General features: G+C 45.5%; 1 protein-coding gene across 2 annotated transcripts in view; it reads left to right on the forward strand.

Moving 5' to 3' along the window:
- TUT4 (terminal uridylyl transferase 4) overlaps positions 1-19,878 on the forward strand; it is a 115,727-nt gene extending 95,849 nt beyond the window's left edge. For both annotated transcript variants that reach the window (XM_040360467.1, XM_040360468.1), the window contains 7 exons: positions 46-128; positions 3,589-3,704; positions 7,536-7,693; positions 11,594-11,688; positions 12,876-13,362; positions 16,438-16,596; positions 19,173-19,878. In XM_040360467.1, coding sequence (XP_040216401.1) covers positions 46-128; positions 3,589-3,704; positions 7,536-7,693; positions 11,594-11,688; positions 12,876-13,362; positions 16,438-16,596; positions 19,173-19,264 — 1,190 coding nt within the window. In that variant the 3' untranslated portion in view covers positions 19,265-19,878. The remainder of the gene's footprint in view (positions 1-45; positions 129-3,588; positions 3,705-7,535; positions 7,694-11,593; positions 11,689-12,875; positions 13,363-16,437; positions 16,597-19,172) is intronic.
- Positions 19,879-20,842: the final 964 nt, after the last annotated feature.

Consider the following 20,842-nt stretch of genomic DNA (forward strand, 5'->3'; position numbering starts at 1 on the left):
GTTTATACAAGTTTTTTTTTTTTTTAATCCTTTTCTTTTTCTTAGTGACTAATTTTATAATGAAGGCATTTATTAATGGAAGGAAGCTGTTTGGGACCCCATTCTACCCACTGCCTGGGCTTGAAGCGGTATGTTTAATTGAATTGTATTTCTTTCTGTCTGAAATGTTTTAATCATGTAAGTGCTGCATGTCAGATCACTGCAAAAGAGTGATTTATTGCCTTGTGTCATTGTGAATAGTTGTAGTTGCTTTAACCACTTGCTTCCCAAGCCTAAAGTGGCAAAAAAAGTTTTTTTGTACTTACAGTTTTGGTGTCTTGCGCGGCGTCCATCGGCGGCCTCGTCGGGTCAGGCGTCCTTCTGCGGCTTCGGGTGTCCTCTTCGGCGGGTCCGGCGTCCGTCTTCGGCGGGTCGGGTGTCCTCTTCGGCGGGTCGGGTGTCCTCTTCGGCGGGTCGGGTGTCCTCTTCGGCGGGTCGGGTGTCCTCTTCGGCGGGTCAGGTGTCCTCTTCGGCGGGTCCGGTGTCCTTCTGCGGGGTCCTCGTGGCGTCCTCGCGTCCTCCCCGCTCGTTTCCCGCCACGAGTTTGAATACTGCGCCGGCATATACTGAGTGCAGTACACTCGTGAATCTTCGGGCAGGCTCGGCAACTGTCGCGCTGACGTCCTGTACGCTCAGGACGTCAGTGCGAGAGGCGCCAAGACCGCCCGAAGATTCACGAGTGTACTGCGCTCGGTATATGCCGGCGCAGTATTCAAACTCGTGGCGGGAAAGCGGGTATCGGCGTATATCGCGCACCCACGATTTTGCCCTGATTTCCAGGGCAAAATAGTGCGCGGTATACGCAGATAAATACAGTATTTCTTAAGCAGAGGCTTCGGAGAATAAATGGTGGATGTTGCAATTTTTTATGTAACACGTCATTTAGAAACGCGGCTGATTTCAAATTGGGCGGGTTGGGGGCGGGTTTCATTTAAATGAAGCGCGTCCCCGCGCCGAATGAAATGCGCATGCGTCGTCCAGAAATTTCCCGCCGTGCTTTGCACAAAATGACGTCGCAACAACGTCATTTTTTGAACTTAGACGTGAGTTACGTCCATCCCTATTCACGGACGACTTACGCAAAAAAAAAAAAATTCAAATTTCGACGCGGGAACGACGGCCATACTTAACATGGCAATTCTATCTATACGCCGCAAAATACCAGCTTTAACTATACGCCGGAAAAAGCAGACTACAGACGGCGTTAGAAAATGCGATGGCCGCGCGTACGTTCGTGGATCGTCCTAAATCGCAAATTTGCATACCCAACGCGGAAAATGCCACCCAGCGAACGCCGAAGTATTGCATCTTAGATCCGAAGGCGTACAAAGGCGTACACCTGTCGGATCTAACCCAGAAGCCATTGTATCTTATTTTGAGGATTCAAAACAAAGATACGACGCGGGAATTTTGAAATTACGTGGCGTATCAATAGATACGCCGGTGTAATTCTTTGTAGATCTAGCCCCCAATGTTTAGTAAAATATAAAAGATAATGTTATGCTGAGTTAATAGATGCCTAACATGTCACACTGTAAAATTGCACACGTTTGTGGCGACAAATGAAGGTACCTAAAATTTTCCCTAGGTGACACTTTAAAAGCCTTCACCGGTTACCAATTTAGAGTTACACAGGAGGTCTGGAACTAGAACTATTGTGCTCTCGCTATAAGGTTAGCGGTGATACCGCACATGTGTTTAGCTATCTGTGCACAACCTATGTATGCATTCGCCTTTATGCGCCAGCACAGGGGGACAGGGGCTTTTCTTTTTCTTTTTTTTTTATCTTTTCTTTTTACACTCTCTGGGGCAGATCCACAAAGAAAGTACGCCGGTGTATCTAGTGATACGCCGGCGTACTTTCAAATTTCCAGCGTCGTATCTTTGTTTTGAATCCTCAAAACAAGATACGACGGCATATGGGTTAGATCCGACAGGCGTACTTCTTCGTACGCCTTCGGATCTTGGATGCAATTCTTCGGCGTCCGCTGGGTGGCGTTCCCATCGTATTCCCCGTCAAGTATGCAAATTAGCTATTTCCGACGATCCACGAACGTACAAGCGTCCGTCGCATTATTTTTCGTTGTTTCCGTTCAGGTTTTTTCGGCGTATAGTTAAAGCTGCTATTTGGTGGCGTACGCAATGTTAAGTATGTCCGTCGTTCCCGCGTCGAATTTAAAAATATTTTATTTTGTTTGCGTAAGTCGTCCGTGAATGGGGCTGGACGTAATTTACGTCCACGTCAAAACAATGACGTCCTCATTCAGCGCAATGCACGGCGGGAAATTTAGGGACGGCGCACGCGCAGTTCGTTCGGCGCGGGGACGCGCTTCATTTAAATGAAACACGTCCCCTACTCGCCGATTTGAATTACGTGCCGTTACGCTGCGAGAGATACACTACGCCGCCATATCTTACGGCGCAAATTCTTTCTGGTTTCAAAGCTTTGAAAAGTAAGTTACAGCGGCGTAGCGTATCTCACATACGCTGCGCCAATGCAATTGGACGTGAATCTGCCCCTCTATATTTTATTTTAATTTTATTTATCACTTTTATTGCTATTGCAAGGGATGAACAACATCCCTTGTTATATCATGGGCAGTGACAGTCCCTCTTTACTGATACATCTGGGGTTGCCCTCAAAAGCAACTGATCAAACCAAGATTGGTTTGATCAGATGCTTTCACAGGCCGGCAACAGCCTGTTTACATTAGACCGAAACTGGAAGTGACAAAATACTTGTTGCTTCTGGTTTCTTAGACCATAGAGATGATTGGGGAAGTTCCAGTCCTCTGTCATCTCTATGGTAAACTAACAGGGATGGTGGAGCCCGAGAAGGCAGCATGTAAAAGAGATTGAGTCGCTATTTAGCCACTCACTCGGATTGTTCGACTTTATTCAGCATCGCCATTTGAAAAGATTGATACTGGGATCATGATTGCAGCTGAAACTCAAGGACGTACGGATACGTCCATTTAAAGGGAAGTGGTAAATCTGAACTTTAGGGACAATACATTTCTAGTTAACCATTTAAATATCCTCATATTTGTCCCATGTGTCTTCATTTTTATCCCCTGGTGCCATAGTGCTGCATAGGTGTCCTCTGTCATGCATTGTCCCCATTTCCACTCTCCTCCCCGCTGCCTCTGCAGGGCTAGGTGGGCAATGTCACCATGTCAGTTCTGCCGGCAATAGATAAGGGTTAGAAATGGGAGCTGGGGCACTGCATGCCGTTTCTCCCTGCCGTGCCAGGCACCCCCTCTGACTAAGCTTGCCTTCTGACTCTCTACTGAACATCTCTCCAACCACCTTTCTTCCTGTGGGTCCATCCTATTTGTGCCCTGTGATGATGTCATCAGAAAGACCAGCAAGACGATGCTGGGACAAGGACACAAGAATCTTCATAATGTTTGTAAAAATACTAATTCTGTGCAGATTTTTATCTACTATACTGTTTCCTGTTCTGTTTAAGACAGAAGTTGGTAACCTCTGACTATCCAAATATTGTGCTATTTTTTTTTAATACTTAATAAATGATTTTGCCCACAGGAATATTTCTTTAATTCCAAAGTCCTAACAGATGGGGAGCTGGCTCCTAATGACAGATGCTGTCGAGTGTGTGGAAAGATTGGGCATTACATGAAGGACTGTCCTAAGCGAAGGAGGTATAAAGATTTTTTAAATGATTGAATACTGTATTTAAGTGTGGGCTCTGTATCAACCTGCATAGGATTGGCATCCTGCGTGTCCAAAATAGCGTTACTATTTAATATAGTGCTTAACCGATAAGCGTGCCCCGGATGACGTCAGACGTGACAAAATGTGTAGGGTGGAGCTTACACTTCAGATGTCACAAGGCTCCTTGTACTCGGGAAGCTGTCTGATTGGAATCCAGAATGCTACTTTATTGTTTAACCACTTAAGACCCGGACCAAAATGCAGGTAAAGGACCCAGACAGTTTTTGCGATTCGGCACTGCGTCGCTTTAACTGACAATTGCGCGGTCGTGGACGTGGCTCCCAAACAAAATTGGCATCCTTTTTTTCCTACAAATAGAGCTTTCTTTTGGTGGTATTTGATCACCTCTGCGGTTTTATTTTTTGCACTATAAACAAAAATAGAGCGACAATTTTGAAACAATATGCAATATTTTTTCCTTTTTTCTATAATAAATATCCCCCAAAAATATATATAAAAAAAATGTTTTCCTCAGTTTAGGCCGATACGTATTCTTCTACTTATTTTTGGTAAAAAGAAAAGCAATAAGCGTTTATCGATTGGTTTGCGCAAAATTTGTAGTGTTTACAAAATAGGGGATAGTTTTATTGCATTTTTATTAATAATTTTATTTTTACTACTAATGGCGGCGATCAGCGATTTTTTTTCATGACCGCGACATTATGGCGGACACATCGGACAATTTTGACACATTTTTGGGACAATTGTCATTTTCACAGCAAAAAATGCTATACAAATGCATTGTTTACTGTGAAAATGACAATTGCAGTTTGGAAGTTAACCACTAGGGGGCGCTGAAGGGGTTAAGTGTGACCTCATATGTGTTTCTAACTGTAGGGGGCGGGGCTGGACGTGTGACATCATTGATCGTGTTTCCCTATATCAGGGAACACACGATCAATGACAGCGCCACAATGAAGAACGGGGAAGCTGTGTTTACACACAGCTCTCCTCGTTCTTCAGCTCCGGGGACCGATCGCGGGACTCCAGCGGCGATCGAGTCCACGGGTCCCGCGGCCGCGGTCACGGAGCTTCGGACCCACAGCTGGGCACTTAAAGAGGACGTACAGGTATGTGGCTTGTGCCCAGCCATGCCATTCTGCCGACGTATATCTGCAGGAGGCGGTCCTTAAGTGCTTGTTTTTAATTGGGGGAGTGGCTTGACGTATATTTATCAATAAATTGCCTATACGTTTTTTTACTATTTGGGTCTCCCCGGTGATTCTTTTGTATATTCTGGTGGAACATCTCATGATACTAGATGGAAGATCCTGGTGATTATATGTGGATTTTTGGTGGTGACGCTGGTCCTTCTACAGATGGAATATTAATTCATAAAGCCTTCGTGACTCTTTCTATGCAAATGATCCACATGTTCTGGTAAGAGTCCTGTTTGTCTTAGGTGGAGGTACACTTGGGTGTTCAGAACTTTGGACTGGAAAGATCCCTTCACATCCCATCTCTCACTGGTTTGGACTTATTTGGGACTATTACTTATTTTTTCTTATTATTTTTCACATTTATGTTTTAAGACGCACTTCTTTTGATCATCACTGGCTATCTTTAGCATGGCAATCTAGCTCTTTATATTTTTATGTCATTTGTCTGAGCAGTTATTTTTTTGATCTGCCAGTGTGATATTTGTTTGTGTACAACATGGGAATCAATCGGATCCAACTGTGAGTGGTTGCTCTTAGCAACAATCCTGTGTTCCTTATTTTGGTTTGTATAAGTGGGCCACTTTCACAAGTACCATGTTTCCCCAAAAATAAGCCCGGGTCTTATATTAATTATGCCAACAAAAGATACAGTAGGGCTTTTTTTCAGGGTAGGTCTTACTATGTAATGTGATATCTTCTCTCCCCCTCTCCCTCCCTGCCTGTCAGGAATCCCCAGTGTGAACTGAGTTAAAATGCTTGTAAAATCCTATAATCCACTCTATTACAGTAGTATATAAAGTACAATGTGTGTGTTTCTGTAATATAATTGTGCCAAATACCTTTGTTATAGAGCCGCTCTCTGCTTCTGTTACCCGCCGGAGCTCTCTTCCCCCGCAATTATATTACAGAAACACACATATTGTACATTATATACTACTATAATAGAGTGGATTATAGGATTTTACAAGCATTTTTAACTAGGGCTTATTTTCAGAGTAGGGCTTATATTGCAGCTCTCCTGGAAAATAACGCTAGGTCTTATTTTCAGGGTAGGTCTTATTTTTGGGGAAACAGGGTAGGGAACAATGTTACGTGAGTTTGTATTCCATTGTAAGTTTCCGAGAAATGTGTATCAGTACCGCGACCTGAAAAAAGGGTATTGCATATTGCACAGAAAGTCTCAGTATCGCTTACCATGCAGATATTGAAACATGTGTGGACCAGCAGAGGCTGTGGGGTAGAGCAGTTAGCAGTTTTTACAGGCAATCGGGAGTGGTGGATGCCATGTCTCTACAGCCACCCAACATTGGAGAATGCTTGCTTGCCACAGGGAGCTGCCAGTAGGGGCTTGCTTACACCAGCTGCACGGACTGCTGCTCCTCTGAAAAAAGATCCAAGTTTGCATAGCTTTTCAGAGGTGTTTGACAGGCGGTGAGATGTTGTCTCCTCGCCTTCTGTTTTAACTCCCTAAATGGCACTCTACAAAGCACACGGTTGCAGCGTGGCTCCATTCACTTACCGTATTTATTCGAGTATAACGCGCACACGTGTATAACGCGCACCCCTAATTTTCGATTAAAAAATCGGTATAAAATCATTGTAATTGCCAAAAATCATTTATTGTATTTATTGTATGTCCAGCCATGTCCCCCGTATGTCCAGCCATGTCCCCCGTATGTGCAGCCATGTCCCCCGTATGTGCAGCCATGTCCCCCGTATGTGCAGCCATGTCCCCCGTATGTGCAGCCATGTCCCCTGTATATGCAGCCATGTCCCCTGTATATGCAGCCACCTACTGTTAATCACCGCGGCGCGGGAACATTACAGACAGCGTTCGTTTGAACAGCTGTTTTCCCTGCCGCTCCCCCTTGCTCGCGATTGGACAGATCCATCCAAGCGGGAGTGTCTATGCGCGGCGGGGAAAACAGCTATTCAAATGAAAGCTGTCTGTAATGTTCGCCGCGGTGATTAAAGTTGTAGCGGCGTTGGTGGCTGCGGCGGTAGCAGCGGCGGCGGTGGGGGGGGAAGTATTCTATTCTAGTATCGGCGGTATTAGCGGGAGTACGAGTACTCCTGCTAATACTCGGTGTCGGTCCCGCCACTGCCACCCCACCCCAGTCCTCGTTTATAACGCGCACCCAAACTTTGATTTATTTTTTTGGTATAAAATTTTGCGCGTTATACTCAAATAAATACGGTAAATGGGTTGCATTCAGCAGGCAGTTGTGGCTCTTGAGTGCGACAGGGGGTATATTTCTTAGCGTGGCCGTGATGCTTTGTGGTTTGTGTATACTCCCAGCTGTTGCCTTTGCACCCTAAGACGGGGAAGTTTAGGGGCAGAAAAAACGCAAGTGTAGATGGGTCTTCCTGCACCACATCTTGGATTCTTCAATAACTGTATTGTAAATGACTCTGAGAATTTCTGAGCTTCAATGCTAAATGCAATATGCTGTTTTATGTCACTAGGCCCTTTGACTAATTTCTCTGTACTTATTTGACTGAGGGACGTACCTGTGAGTACATACCCTCCCCCACAATATGCAATACAAATGCTTTTTTTTTATTTATGCATAGTAAGTTTCTGTATTCTATTCTTAGGATAAAAAAGAAAGAAAATGAGAAGGATGATGACAAGGACATTAAGGAGGATGAGAGGGAACTGAGAGAGAAAAGGTGCTTCACATGTGGCGATATCGGACATGTGCGCAGGGACTGTCCTGAAAACAACACAGCCAGACAGAAGAACAGTATTCTAGGTAATTTTCTAAAAAACCTAATACTTGCGAGTGAGAGCGCAGAGTGATTTCACCTCTATATAAAGCCGTTTGCCTGGAGTTCTGCTTTAACAACAAAAGCCCGAATTCATGTAGCACTTACGACGACGTATCTACAGATACGCCGCGTAAGTGTCAATGTGCGCCGTCATATCTGTGCGCCGTGCCCACAGAACTAGATACGCCTGAAATTAGGCTTCATCCGACCGACGTAAGTTTCCTACGCCGTCGTATCTTGGGCGCATATTTACGCTGGTTGCAAGGCCATTTGAATATGCAAATTAGTGAGATACGCCGATTCACGAACGTAGTTGCGCCCGGCGCATAATATATGTGGTTTGCGTAAGGCTTACGTCTGGCGTATAGTTATTCCCCATCTATTAGGCGCAACTCATGCAAAGGTATGGACCTGGGAACTGCCGTCGTATTTTACGTTGTTTACGTAGTAGTGCGTGAATAGGGCTGGGCGTAGGTTACGTTCACGTTGTAGGCAGTGATGTGTCGTATCTTAGGGAGTAGTTTCGACGTGATTCTGCGCATGCGCACTGGGATGCGTCCACGGGACAGCGCATGCGCCGTTCGTTCGGCCCATCATTTGCATGGGGTCACGGTTCATTTAAATGGATCACGCCCACTTCCACCTGCTTTGAATTAGGCCGGCTTACGCCTACGATTTTACGTTACGCCGGCACAATGTTGGGAGCAAGTGCTTTGTGAATACTGTGCTTGCCTCTCTGTGTTACGTCGGCGTAGCGCATATGAGATGCGCTCAGGTATGTGAATCCGGCTCAAACTGTTTATAAGTTACATTTCTAACATAACTAATGAGTTCTGTATTGAATATCATAATCTCTCATTGGACCTCTTATGACTCATACCCCTCCCTTCCTGGCAAACTCTCAGGCCTCGTACACACGACAGAGATTCTCGGCAGAATTCGCCGAGAAACTCGGTCAAAACCCGGATTCTGCCGAGAATCTCTGTCGTCTGTACAGTTTTGGCTCGATGGAGCCGCCGAGGAGCTCGACGAGAAAATAGAGAACATGTTCTCTATTTTCTCGTTGGCCGCGTTGTTCTATAGGAGAAGGCGGCCCGCCGAGCTCCTCGGCGGCTTCATCCCAAAACGAGACGAGGACGTCGAGTTCCTCTGTCGTGTGTACGGGGCCTCAGAGAGTGAGAGCTGTGCATGATGTCGTAAGCCTAGCCTTTTTTCAAGACAAGAAACGGGACGTGGGTTGTATAAGGCAGAAAATAAATCTTTTACTATCTAAAGTTAAAACAAGTGACGAAGATTTAATAGATGGAAAGTTGAAAAAAATGACTCAAGGTCCGCTTTACGGTCACGTGATTGCTGTGATTGGCTATTACAGTGACAGTAAAACTCCTTCCGAATGGAAAATAAATAAAGATAAATAGCCAGATTTAGAGAGACTTACAGCGACGTATCTGTAGATACGCCGTCGTAAGTCCGAATGTGCGCCGTCGTATCTTTAAGCGTATTCTGGAAACCAGATACGCCTGAATTTGGCCAAGTCTCCTACGCCGTCGTATCTTGGGTGCATATTTACGCTGGCCGCAAGGGGCACTTCCGTTGATTTACGCGTCGAATATGTAAATGAGCTAGATACGCCGATTCACGAACATACTTGCGCCCGTCGCTGTAATCAACGTCGTTTACGTAAGGCGTTTTTCCGGTGTAAAGTTAAACCACCAAAAAGCTGGTCTAAGTCGTTTAGGGTATGGACGTCGGAAGTGCTGTCGGATTTTACGTCGTTTACGTAAGTCGTACGTGAATGGGGCTGGGCGTAAGTGAGGTTTCACGTCGTAACGCATTGTGACATCGTATCGTAGGGAGTATTTGCGACGTGATTCTGAGCATGTGCGCGCATGCGCCATTCGTTTGGCCATGCATTCACATAATGGGGTCACGATTCATTTGAATACAGCGCGCCCACTGCCTTGCTACTTTGAATTACGCGGGCTTACGCTGGCCCATTTACGTTACGCCGGCGTACATATGGGAGCAAGTGCTTTGTGAATACAGTACTTGCCTCTCAATGTTACGTCGGCGTAGCGCATATGAGATGCGCTACGCCTAACTAAAGATGCGCCTGTCTCTCTGAATCTGGCTACATTTTAAAAAATATATTTTTTTTAGGCCAATCTTTTTTCTTTTTTTTTTTTTTATAATAAAAATAAAATTAGGAGAAGTACATTAACATTTACCACTACTTGGAAAACCCAAAGTATTATCCACCTGGATACACTACGGCCTGGAGGACCGGAGCGCTGTCATGACGCCACTTTTGTCTAGGGCGGAAGTAAACAGTAATTTTTTTTTTTTTTTTTTATCTTTTGCTTTTAAAGGTAAAGGAGAGATTTGGGGTCTTTTTGAGCCCAGAGCTCCCTTTAAAGAGGACCTGTCATCCTTATTTCTATTACAAGGGATGTTTATATCCTTGTAATAGTAATAAAAGTGATAAAAAAAATATTAAAGGGACCGTTTAAAAAAATAAAATAAGAAAAAAATGAAAAGTTTAAAGCGCCCCCATCCATCTGTGCTCATGCACAGAAACAAACGCATACATAAACTGTGCTTGCGCCACACATGTGAGGTATCGCTACGAATGTTAGAGCATGAGCAATAATTCTAGCACTAGACCTCCTATGTAACTCTAAACAGATAGGCCCGGATTCACATACATCGGCGCATATTTATGCCGCCGTAGCGTATATTCTTTACGCTACGCCGACGTAGCGCAGAGAGGCAAGTACTGGATTCACAAAGCCAGTGCTGCCAAATCTGTGCTGGGCTTCTTAGGCGTAATTTGTCGTAAGTGGAAGTGGGCGTGAGCCATGCTAATGAGGCGTGACCCCATGCAAATGATGGGTTGAGTTTCAGACAGATACATATAATGAACGGCGCATGCTCAGGATCACGTCGGAACTACTCCCTAAGATACGACGGATCACTGCCTACGAAGTTAACGTAACCTACGCCTAGTCATATTCACGTACAACGTAAACGACATAAGATACGACGGCTTGTATTCCCTGGTCCATACCTTTGCATGGGTTGCGCCTCATCTATTGGGAATAACTTTACGCCGGACGTACGACTTGCGCAAACCGCGTATATTATGTGCCGGGCGCAAGTACGTTTGTGAATCGACGTATCTCCCTCATTTCCATATTTGAATAGGAAATCAATGGGAGCACCACCTACGTCCAGCGTAAATATGCGCCCACGATACGCCAGCGTAGGAAAGTTACGTCGGTCGGATGAAGCCTATTTTCAGGCGTATCTTGTTTTCAGAGTCCGGCGCATAGATACGACGGCGCATATTTACACTTACGTGGCGTATCTGTAGATACGTCGGCGTAAGTGCTTTGTGAATCCGGGCCATAATCTGTACAAAATGTGAAAACGTCTCCTATAAAGATTTTTAAGTACCGTAGTTTGTCGTCAATCCACGAGCATGCACAATTTTAAAGCATTACATGTTGGGTATCTATGTACTCGGTGTAACATCATCTTTCACATGTTACCATTATACACTGGATCACTCCCCATTTGCCTCAAGAAAGGGATCCCTATTTTTTGGTCTGGGGTATCTTACCACTGGCATCTCCCAGGGCAGTAATGGCAAACCTTGGCACCCCAGAACTACATTTCTCATAATGCTCAACTACTCTTCAGAGTGCATGAGCATCGTGGGAAATGTAGTTCTAAAACATCTGGAGTGCCAAGGTTCACCATCACTGCCCTAGGGGTATGTAAAGTCTGCATGCACTTTAACTTTCAAACAATTCTGCAAAGGCTAAAGATATTGGGGTAGAATTGGCTTTTAATATAGTGCCAATTTTGTTTGTCTTTTTTAGCTTCTCAGATCCTAAGCCGCATCATGTCGCCGCAAGTTATGGCCCCTTTACAACAGCTGGAGCGTCCAACGCGCACAAGGCAAGCTTCAGAATCGGTGAGTGTAAAAGAGTCTATTTTGGAGAATAAATGGCATGGCTGTTATTGGGTTAGCTAGGAATTCTCTGTTATTATGTAGTACTTGTGTGGAAGGGCAAAGAAGGGTGGCAGGAGGAAATATTTACTTTGTTTCCTCATCCCCCAGCGTTCAGACTGCATCTTTTTAACTTTGTATTAGGTCTGTAGCAGAAAAAAAAAGTTTTGCCTTTAGTTATACTTTAATCATAAATGTAACTGAACTTCGTTTTCTTTCAGGACTGCACTTTTGTTCTCCTGTGACCCAGACTCAGCCAACAGCGGGCTAAAGCCTGCGGTCAGCTGATGTCACAGAGCCAGTCCAGGCTCAGGAAAGATCCCGACCATATTGTCAGGCTCCAGTCAGCTGCCTGATTCACAGCTGGCTCTGGCGCTTAGTCCATGGCTGAGAGCTAGAGCCAGCTGCGTCTGCCTTCTTATACCCGGTGCTCCAGTGAGTTCTGGGGGTGCAGAGCGGAAAGCGCTGACTGTCACCACTCTCGGCTATGAAAATAATCAAGAACTGAGCGATTAGTGGTGATGTGATCACTTAGTTCTCTGGCTTGGAGCCGAAAGGGGACAGCTGCAGCATCACACCCAGGCCCGTCACTACAGGACAGGCAAAACAAACAATTGCTTGGGGCCCCGAGCTGGCCTGGGGCCCCCAACTTCCCCTTCCCAGGCTGTAGTGTGGCCGAGCTCCTCTTCCTTCCACCTGGAGGCCTGTCAGTCCAGCCGGGTACCGCGCGTGGTACAGGAGATTCAGTTTCCTATTCCCGGCCGGACTGACAGGAAGTGCACACTAAGTGCTCACTTCCTTTCAGTCCAGGCCGGGAAGACAGGAAACTGACTCTCCTGTACCGCACGATACCCGGCCTGGGCAGTATTTGATAGGGGACAGGGGAAGAGGAGCTTGGCCAAGCTATAGCGGCAGCCTACAGGGAAGAAGGGGAGGTAAGAATAGAAAAAAAAATTAGTGTTGCATTAGGGTGCTTGGGGGCCCCCATTTTGCTTGGGGGCCCCCATTTTGCTTGGGGCCCCCAAATTCCTTCAAACGGCCCTGATCACACCGATATATATGTGAGACTAGGTCCAGTTTAACTGTCTTCAGGTCACCTCTGGGATGAAAATTGTATTTCTAATTTTTATTTTGCGTCTTCTTTTTTGCAGTCGGAATCCCATCATTCATCCTATTCTCCTCAACCATTTCAACAGAACTCCATAAACCAGTCTCAGCCCCAGCAGACAAAACTACAACAGCAAGCGTCTCAAGCATCAAATGCTCATCAGGTTCAACGGCCAATGTTTAACTTTCCACACTCTCCTCCTACTCACTTCTCTCCTCTGCACAGTCTCGGGCTTCTCCCTTTACCTCCTCAGATTCCTATTCACAACAACAACTGGCCCATCCACGGCCAGATCATCCGCACTTCTGGGAACCCTCCTCACTCTAGTGGTGTCCCCTTTCCAACACGATCTGGCAGCAGCAACACCTCAACCTCCAGTCAGAGCGCTGTTAGTCTGAATGATCCCAGCATCATCTTTGCTCAGCCTGCTGCCAGGTCTGTGGGTGTTCCGACCTCTATTCACGATGGACACCGGCACAATTCCCCAAATCCCACTTCATTGGTCAGCAATGGAAACGTGGGCGGAACAGGTAAATCTTCACTATGGATGAGCATGTCTCATGCCTGAGAGCATTGTTATTATAGTCAGAATCTTAGTTCCCACAGTCGTATATAAGGTCCAGTTCCATGTCCTGTGGATGAAAGTGTTTGTGTATTTTTAAAACTTAAAGCCCAGTTGAAGTCATATAAATAGTTGGTAGGTCATATACATTGTACTAACAACCTTAGGCCCGGATTCTCGCACGAGTTACGCCGGCGTATCTCCAGATACGCCGTCGTAACTCTGAGTCCGAGCCGTCGTATCTGTGCGCCTGATTCTTAGAATCAGTTACGCATAGATTTGTATTAGATCCGACCGGCGTAAGTCTCTTACGCCGTCGTATCTTAACTGCATATTTACGCTGGCCGCTAGGGGCGTTTACGCTGATTTATTCCTAGAAATATGTAAATCAGCTATATACGCGAATTCACGAACGTACGCCCGGCCGACGCAGTACAGATATGCCATTTACGTTAGGCTTTTCCCAGCGTAAAGTTACCCCTGCTATATGAGGCGTACCAATGTTAAGTATGGACGTCGTTCCCGCGTCGAATTTTGGAAATTTTACGTCGTTTTCGTAAGTCGTTCGCGAATAGGGCTGGGCGTCATTTACGTTCATGTCGAAAGCATTGGCTTCTTGTGGGTTAATTTGGAGCATGCGCACTGGGATACTTTCACGGACGGCACATGCGCCGTTCGTAAAAAGCGAAGTGGGGTCACATTAAATTTACATATAACACGCCCACATCTACCACATTTGAATTAGGCGGGCTTACGCCGGCCTATTTACGCTACGCCGCCGCAACTTTGGTTTGAGAATACGGCACTTGCCTGTCAAAGTTGCGGAGGCGTAACGTAAATAGGATACGTTACGCCCGCACAAATATACGCGGTTCTACGTGAATCCGGGCCTTAGTTTTTATTATCAGTCCTCCATTTTTCTTCTAATAGTATTTGCATAATGGTGTCTTAGAGCCCATTCACACCTAGGCGTTTTGTCGCCTGTAGTGTGACGCCCGCTGCCGCCCCGACACGCCAGAGGGATGATTTAACATTGCCCTCTATGGAGATGGTTCACATCTCCACGCCGAACGCCTGCCGCCTGAAAAAAAGTCCCGGACCTTTTTTTCAGGCGGCTTTCGGCGTTCGGCATAGGAGATGGGAACCATCTCCATAGGGGGACAATCTAGGGGCACATCTAGGCGGACAATCGCGGCGTTTTGTCGCCGCAAATCGTGGTACAAAACGCCGCTATTTGTCACCGCAATTCGCAGGACAAAACGCCGCGATTTTGTCCGCCTAGATGTGAATGCAGCCTTAAAGTTGCTCTCCAAATCAACATTGATTATTTGTAATCCTCATACTGCTAGCATTAGTAAATACAGTGGGGAAAGTATTTATTTGATCCCCTGCAGATTTTGTAAGTTTGCCCACTTACAAAGAAATGAAGGGTCTACATTTTTTATCATAGGTGTATTTTAAATGATAGAGACAGAATATCAATCAAAAATACAGAAAAAACACACAATGCAAATTTTATAAATTGAGTTGCAGTTCAGTGAGTAAAATAAGTATTTGATCCCAAGAAAAACATTACTTAGTACTTGAAGGGGGAAACCCTTGTTAGCAAGCACAGAGGCAGGGGCGTATCTGCTGCAAGGCAAACAAGGCAATTGCCTTGGGCGTTATTTTCCAGAAGGGCGGCACATGCTGGAGGATCCGTGACGTTGGACGCTGCCTATGGAATGGAGGGCGGACACGGGCAACCCCTGGCACCCGGTCATCGCCCCTCCTGCACAGACATCACCCTGCCCCTCCTATTGCAGGGAATCCGGTAGGGGTGATGGTTCGGTAAGTATCCCCGTGCCAATCAGTGGAGCTGGGTGTGGGCTCCTCCCATGATGGCGGCAGAGTCAGACAGTTTTCTTGTGGCTCCCCAGTTCCCCCATTACTCTCTCCAGGACAGGCTGAGAGTGGTGATGGCCGGTCTTCTCGGACTGGGCATCTGACCTGTGGCTGGATTGGATTACCTGCAACAGCACCATGCTGCTCACCCAGAAGCTCAGCCTCTCCTCCCAGGGGCAACCGCGTCTGCTGCTGCCTCTGCAGGGCTCCGTCCACGTGATGCAAGTCTGGAGGTGAGCAAATGGGGGACACTGAGGGCATCCTGAAGGCACATGGAGGATGGAGGGCATTGGGGGCATCTGTAGGCACATGGAAGATGGAGGGCATCTGTAGGCACATAGAGGATTGGGGGCATTTGAGGACACATGGAGGATGTGTTTAAAGGATAAAAGGTGTCAGACTTCAATTGGGCTTTATTGTGTATAGAAATATGCTGCGCTGATTCATGTACCAGAAAACTAATCTAACCAAATTAACGTAAATCAAAATTGTGCAACATGCATACATGTGTATAATTATAATCCAAAATCCCATGAAGCTGCACAACAATGCAATGAAACGCGTTGTGGCATGGCCTGGCAGGAGCCCAGGCTGAGACTGCCATTCATTCCAATACTAGTGGGGGTGCATTGATGTGCGGCTTCATGGGATCCATCTTTTGCTCAACAGTTGTTTAGACCTGAGATGAGCTGTTACCCTGGCTTGCACTCACAGTGGTGGGCACAGGATTGCTTTCCCCTGGTAGCCTGAGCGGCACCCATTTTTAATTATCGGTTTATAATCCAAAATCACTACGTAGCAAGCTTTGATATAAATGTCCCTAAGTGAAATTGTGATACAATGCACAAATTGGGATTCAATTTGGTGAGAAATCCCATTTTGGGCACTCGCTCACCTTATGGATTGACACTCATCACAAAGTTTGCACCGTAAATGAAATAAGTCATACTCCATTAGGCCAGCTAGGCTCTCCCAGGGCTCAAGCAATCCTCCCCAGTGCTCTCATTCACTAAATCCAACAATCCTCCCCAGCTCAGGGGATAAAGCATGGATCAGCAAACTGCAGTTGGAGTCCCTTGCACAAGCTACCCTGGGCAAGCCATTGGGGCCTTGTACTGTATATTATCATTTCTAATTTTCTGATATTTCTCCTCAACAGAGCAGGGATTTCAAGGGCAGTTTGGTAAACCTCATCCCTGGGACCGTGGCAATCCCTCTCGCTACCCTCTGATTCCTGGACCATGGTCTTACAGCTTACCCCAGAACTTCTTGCAGCAGGCACCGGCTGGCTTTCATTCCAAGAACTATTTTCCTCCAGGTAATGCCAATTCTGAACCTTACACAAACATTTCCTTTTTTTAACCACTTCAGCTCTGGAAGGTTTTACCCCCTTCATGACCAGGCCATTTTTATTATTATTCAGCTCTGCACTACTTTAAAGAGGAGGTCCACCTAAAAAAAAATATATATTAACCACTTAACGACCGGCGCACAACGATATACGTCGGCAGAATGGCACGGCTGGGCAGATGGACGTACCGGCACGTCCTTTACATCTACCCAGCCGCGGGCGCGCGACCCGGTTCGAAGCTCCGGGACCGCGAGACCCGCGGACCCGATCGCCGCTTGGGTCCCGCGATCGGTCCCCGGAACTGAAGAACGGGGAGAGCTGCGTGCTTCACTGTGGCGGCTGCACCGATCGTGTCATCCCCTTTATAGGGAGACACAATCGATGATGTCACTCCTACAGCCACACCCCCCTACAGTTGTAAACACACACTAGGTGAAACATAACCCCTTCAGCGCCCCCTGTGGTTAACTCCCAAACTGCAACTGTCATTTTCACAATAAACAATGCATTTTAAATGCATTTTTTGCTGTGAAAATGACAATGGTCCCAAAAATGTGTCAAAATTGTGCGAAGTGTCCGCCATAATGTTGCAGTCACGAAAAAAATCGCTGATCGCCGCCATAAGTAGTAAAAAAAAAATTAATTAATAAAAATGCAATAAAACTATCCCCTATTTTGTAAACGCTATACATTTAGCGCAAACCAACCGATAAACGCTTATTGCGATTTTTTTTCTAGCCCATTAAAAACTTAATTTTTTAAAACCCGAAAAACAGTTGTGTGTACGCGGCATAACTGATGCTGGGGGGGACGACGACAAAATCTCACTGTAATCACCAAGGACACTAATACAGTGAGGAGTGCTAATAATATACACTGTCACTGTACTAATGACACTGGTTCGGAAGGGGTTAACATCTAGGGCGATCAAGGTATAAATGTGTGCCTAACAATGTTTACTATATGTAATGTGCTGATTTTACTAAGCAATGTGCCAATTTTTACTCCATGCTTTGCAAACCGATACATCGTTGCACCCTGTAGAGAGCCCTGTGTTGTTTACCAACACAGGGCTCTCTTCTGTACTAAAGCTAGAGAGTGCAAAATCAGACTCACTTCTGCATTGAAACCAATCAGCTTCTAACCTCAGCTTGTTCAATAAGCTTTGCCAATAAAACCTGGTTTCTATGCAGAAGTGAGCCTGATTTTGCACTCTTCAGTTTTAGTAAATAAACCCCTTTGTCTCCAATTGAAATTTCCTAGGCAGCCCTAAGAGCAAGTAGGTAGGCAGAAGAGACATTTCATTTTTTGGTTGAGCTATTGAGCTCTATAAACTGATCAATGCTGTAAGTGATGATGCTAAGCCAGACATTGAAGAAGGTGCTTGTTTCCTGATACCTCTTGCATAGTACAAACTAGGAGCATCTTAAAGTGGTTGTAAACACTTAGGGCCAGATTCTCAGACGAGATACGCCGGAGTATCTACTGATACTCCGGCGTATTTTCAAATTTTCCGCGTCGTATCGTTATTTGTGATTCACAAACAAGATACGACGGCTTTTGGCTAAGATCCGACAGGCCTACGGCTTCGTACGCCTTCGGATCTTAGGCTGCAATACTTCGGCCGCCGCTGGGTGGAGTTCGCGTCGTTTTCCTGCGTCGGGTATGCTAATGAGCATTTACGGCGATCCACGACGGTTTTCGCGTTCGTGACGTCGTCGCTAGTAATTTTTTCCCGTCGCAAAGTTAAGCCTCGTTTTACATGCCTTAACTTTACACGAGCCATGTTAAAGTATGGGCGTCGTTCCCGCTTCGAATTTCAAATTTTTTTTTTGTGTAAGACGTCCGGGAATACGAAAGTACGTTACGCACGTCGCCGTTCAAAAAAATGACGTCACTTCGCGCAAAGCATGGCGGGAATTTCCTAACAGAGCATGCGCAGTACGTCTGGCGTGGGAGTGCGCCTAATTTAAATGGTACACGCCCCATTTGAATTGGGCGGGCCTGCACCGGACGTGTTTACGATACACCGCCGCAAGTTTCCAGGTAAGTGCTTTGTGGATCAGGCACTTACGCTGAAAACTTGCGGCGGTGTAACGTAAACGTGATACGTTACGCCGCCGCTAGTGTACGTGAATCTGGCCCTTACAACACACTTTTTGCTACAGGTAAGCCTATAATAAGGCTTACCTGTAGCTACTCTGGATATCTCCTAAACCTAAATGGTTTAGGAGATATCCCCTGTATTTGCATGTGCCGATGTAATCGGCAAATGCGCACTGAGCAATGGCACGTACGTGCAGTTGCTTTTAGTGAGTGTGCCGTTACCGGCGGCTCCTGAGCGAATGTGCGGGAGTGACGTCATCGCAGCTCAGGCCAATCACAGCTCTGGAGCCACGATACCTGAAAGTAACTTCGGGAACGAAATGTCGCCGGCTGGTGCTGTGTCGGGGGCTTCGATCCCAGGTGAGTATTACATAATGAGCTAGTATGCTATGCATAAGAAAGAAAGTCTTGACCACGTCTTTTGTTTTATTTTTCAGGCGCCTCGTTGATCCAAAATGGGCCGCAGTTCTCAGTCTTATCACAGGGGCACCCACACCTAAACTCCAACTTCATCCAGCAAAAGAAGTGACATGAAGACATTTTTTCCCCTTGATATTTTGGATTTTTATTAAATAATATCTTCGCCTGACTAGACCCGAGGTTACTACCAGCCTTGTGGGGAGTGAGAACTTTTAATTTGTATTATTTGTAAATACATCGGCTTTAGTTTTACTGAAATCATTCCTATGAGTGATGCTAATTTCTTTTATTTCATTGCCCCATTTTGAGGGGAGCTTTATGTTCTATTATGGGAAAATATTAAACAAAAGAGAGCTTTTTTTATTGAAATTACGTTCCTTATTTTCTCTGTTCATAAACAGGCTGCTTTGAGCTCTCTATAAATGTATATATTTTAGTTACCAAAAGAGGATTAAAAGAAAAAAAAAAAAAAAAAGAATGTAATTTTTTTACAAGTCTTTTATTATTTGGGTCTGATGTAGGTGCCAAAAGAACTTTTAAATCTGAAGTCTTGTCTTATTTTTGGTACCAACAAAAAGGCCATTTTATCAAAATTATTTGTCCCATGAAGTGTAAAGAGATTTTTTTTTTTTTTTATTATTATGAAAAAAATTCTGAGCTGCAAATTTTAATTATTTCATAATTGGTTTCTTCATTTGTAATAAAATTGAGAATACCATTGAACTGGGCAGTTTGTCAGATCATCTTATCCTAATTCTACTTCTTTTTACAGTTTTTGGGTTCATGTTGGTAATTATTTGAGGTCATTAGGCAAACACTTTTTAATGATCAACTGTAGAGCGCTTCTTTGTGAACGCAGAAACATTTGGGAAATAACAATTGTATTATTGTTGTACTTAGCGGAGGTTCACCCAAAAAACAAGTATATAACATTACATTCAGTATACCTTAAACATGTACAGTATGCCGTTTTTTTTTGGGGGGGGGGGTGTACATACGGTATTATCGGTATTTTCCTTCCGGGTACTCGCTCCCGCAGGACTGGGCGTTCCTGTGCAGTGCCGCAATGTCATCTGGGACTTCGCCCATATGATTGACGTGCCTGAGAAAAACTCCCACCGGCGGATAAGGCGCGTCACGACTTTCCGAAAGTAGCCGAACCGTGAGCCGTGTAGAGCTGACTGCGCAGGCGCCGTATAGAGCTGGCTCGCGGTTTGGCTACTTTCGGAAAGTCGTGACGCGCCTTATCCGCCGAAGGAGTTTTTCTCAGGCACGTCAATCATATGGGCGAAGTCCCAGATGACATTGCGGCACTGCACAGGAACGCCCACTCCCGCGGGAGCGAGTATCGGAAGCCAGGAGGAAAATACCGATAATACCGTATGTACACCCCCAAAAAAACGGCATATTGTACATGTTTGAGGTATACTGAATGTAATGTTATATACTTGTTTTTTTGGGTGAACCTCCGCTTTAACTACTTCATGGATCTAGGGATTCTTGCTTCTTTCCATCTTGTTGGGGTTATGTTATAAAGCAGCAGCCACCAGCCAACATTAAAGGGGACACAGCATGAGATTAATGGAGGTTACCATTCATTACTGTATTAATGTACTAATTACATTAGTTACTGTACTTTTCTTTTTTTTTGTAAGTGCTAGCTCTCTGACTGTCATTCTGACGCTTT

The sequence above is a fragment of the Rana temporaria genome, chromosome 7 (genome assembly GCF_905171775.1).
Source record: "Rana temporaria chromosome 7, aRanTem1.1, whole genome shotgun sequence".
NCBI lineage: Eukaryota > Metazoa > Chordata > Amphibia > Anura > Ranidae > Rana > Rana temporaria.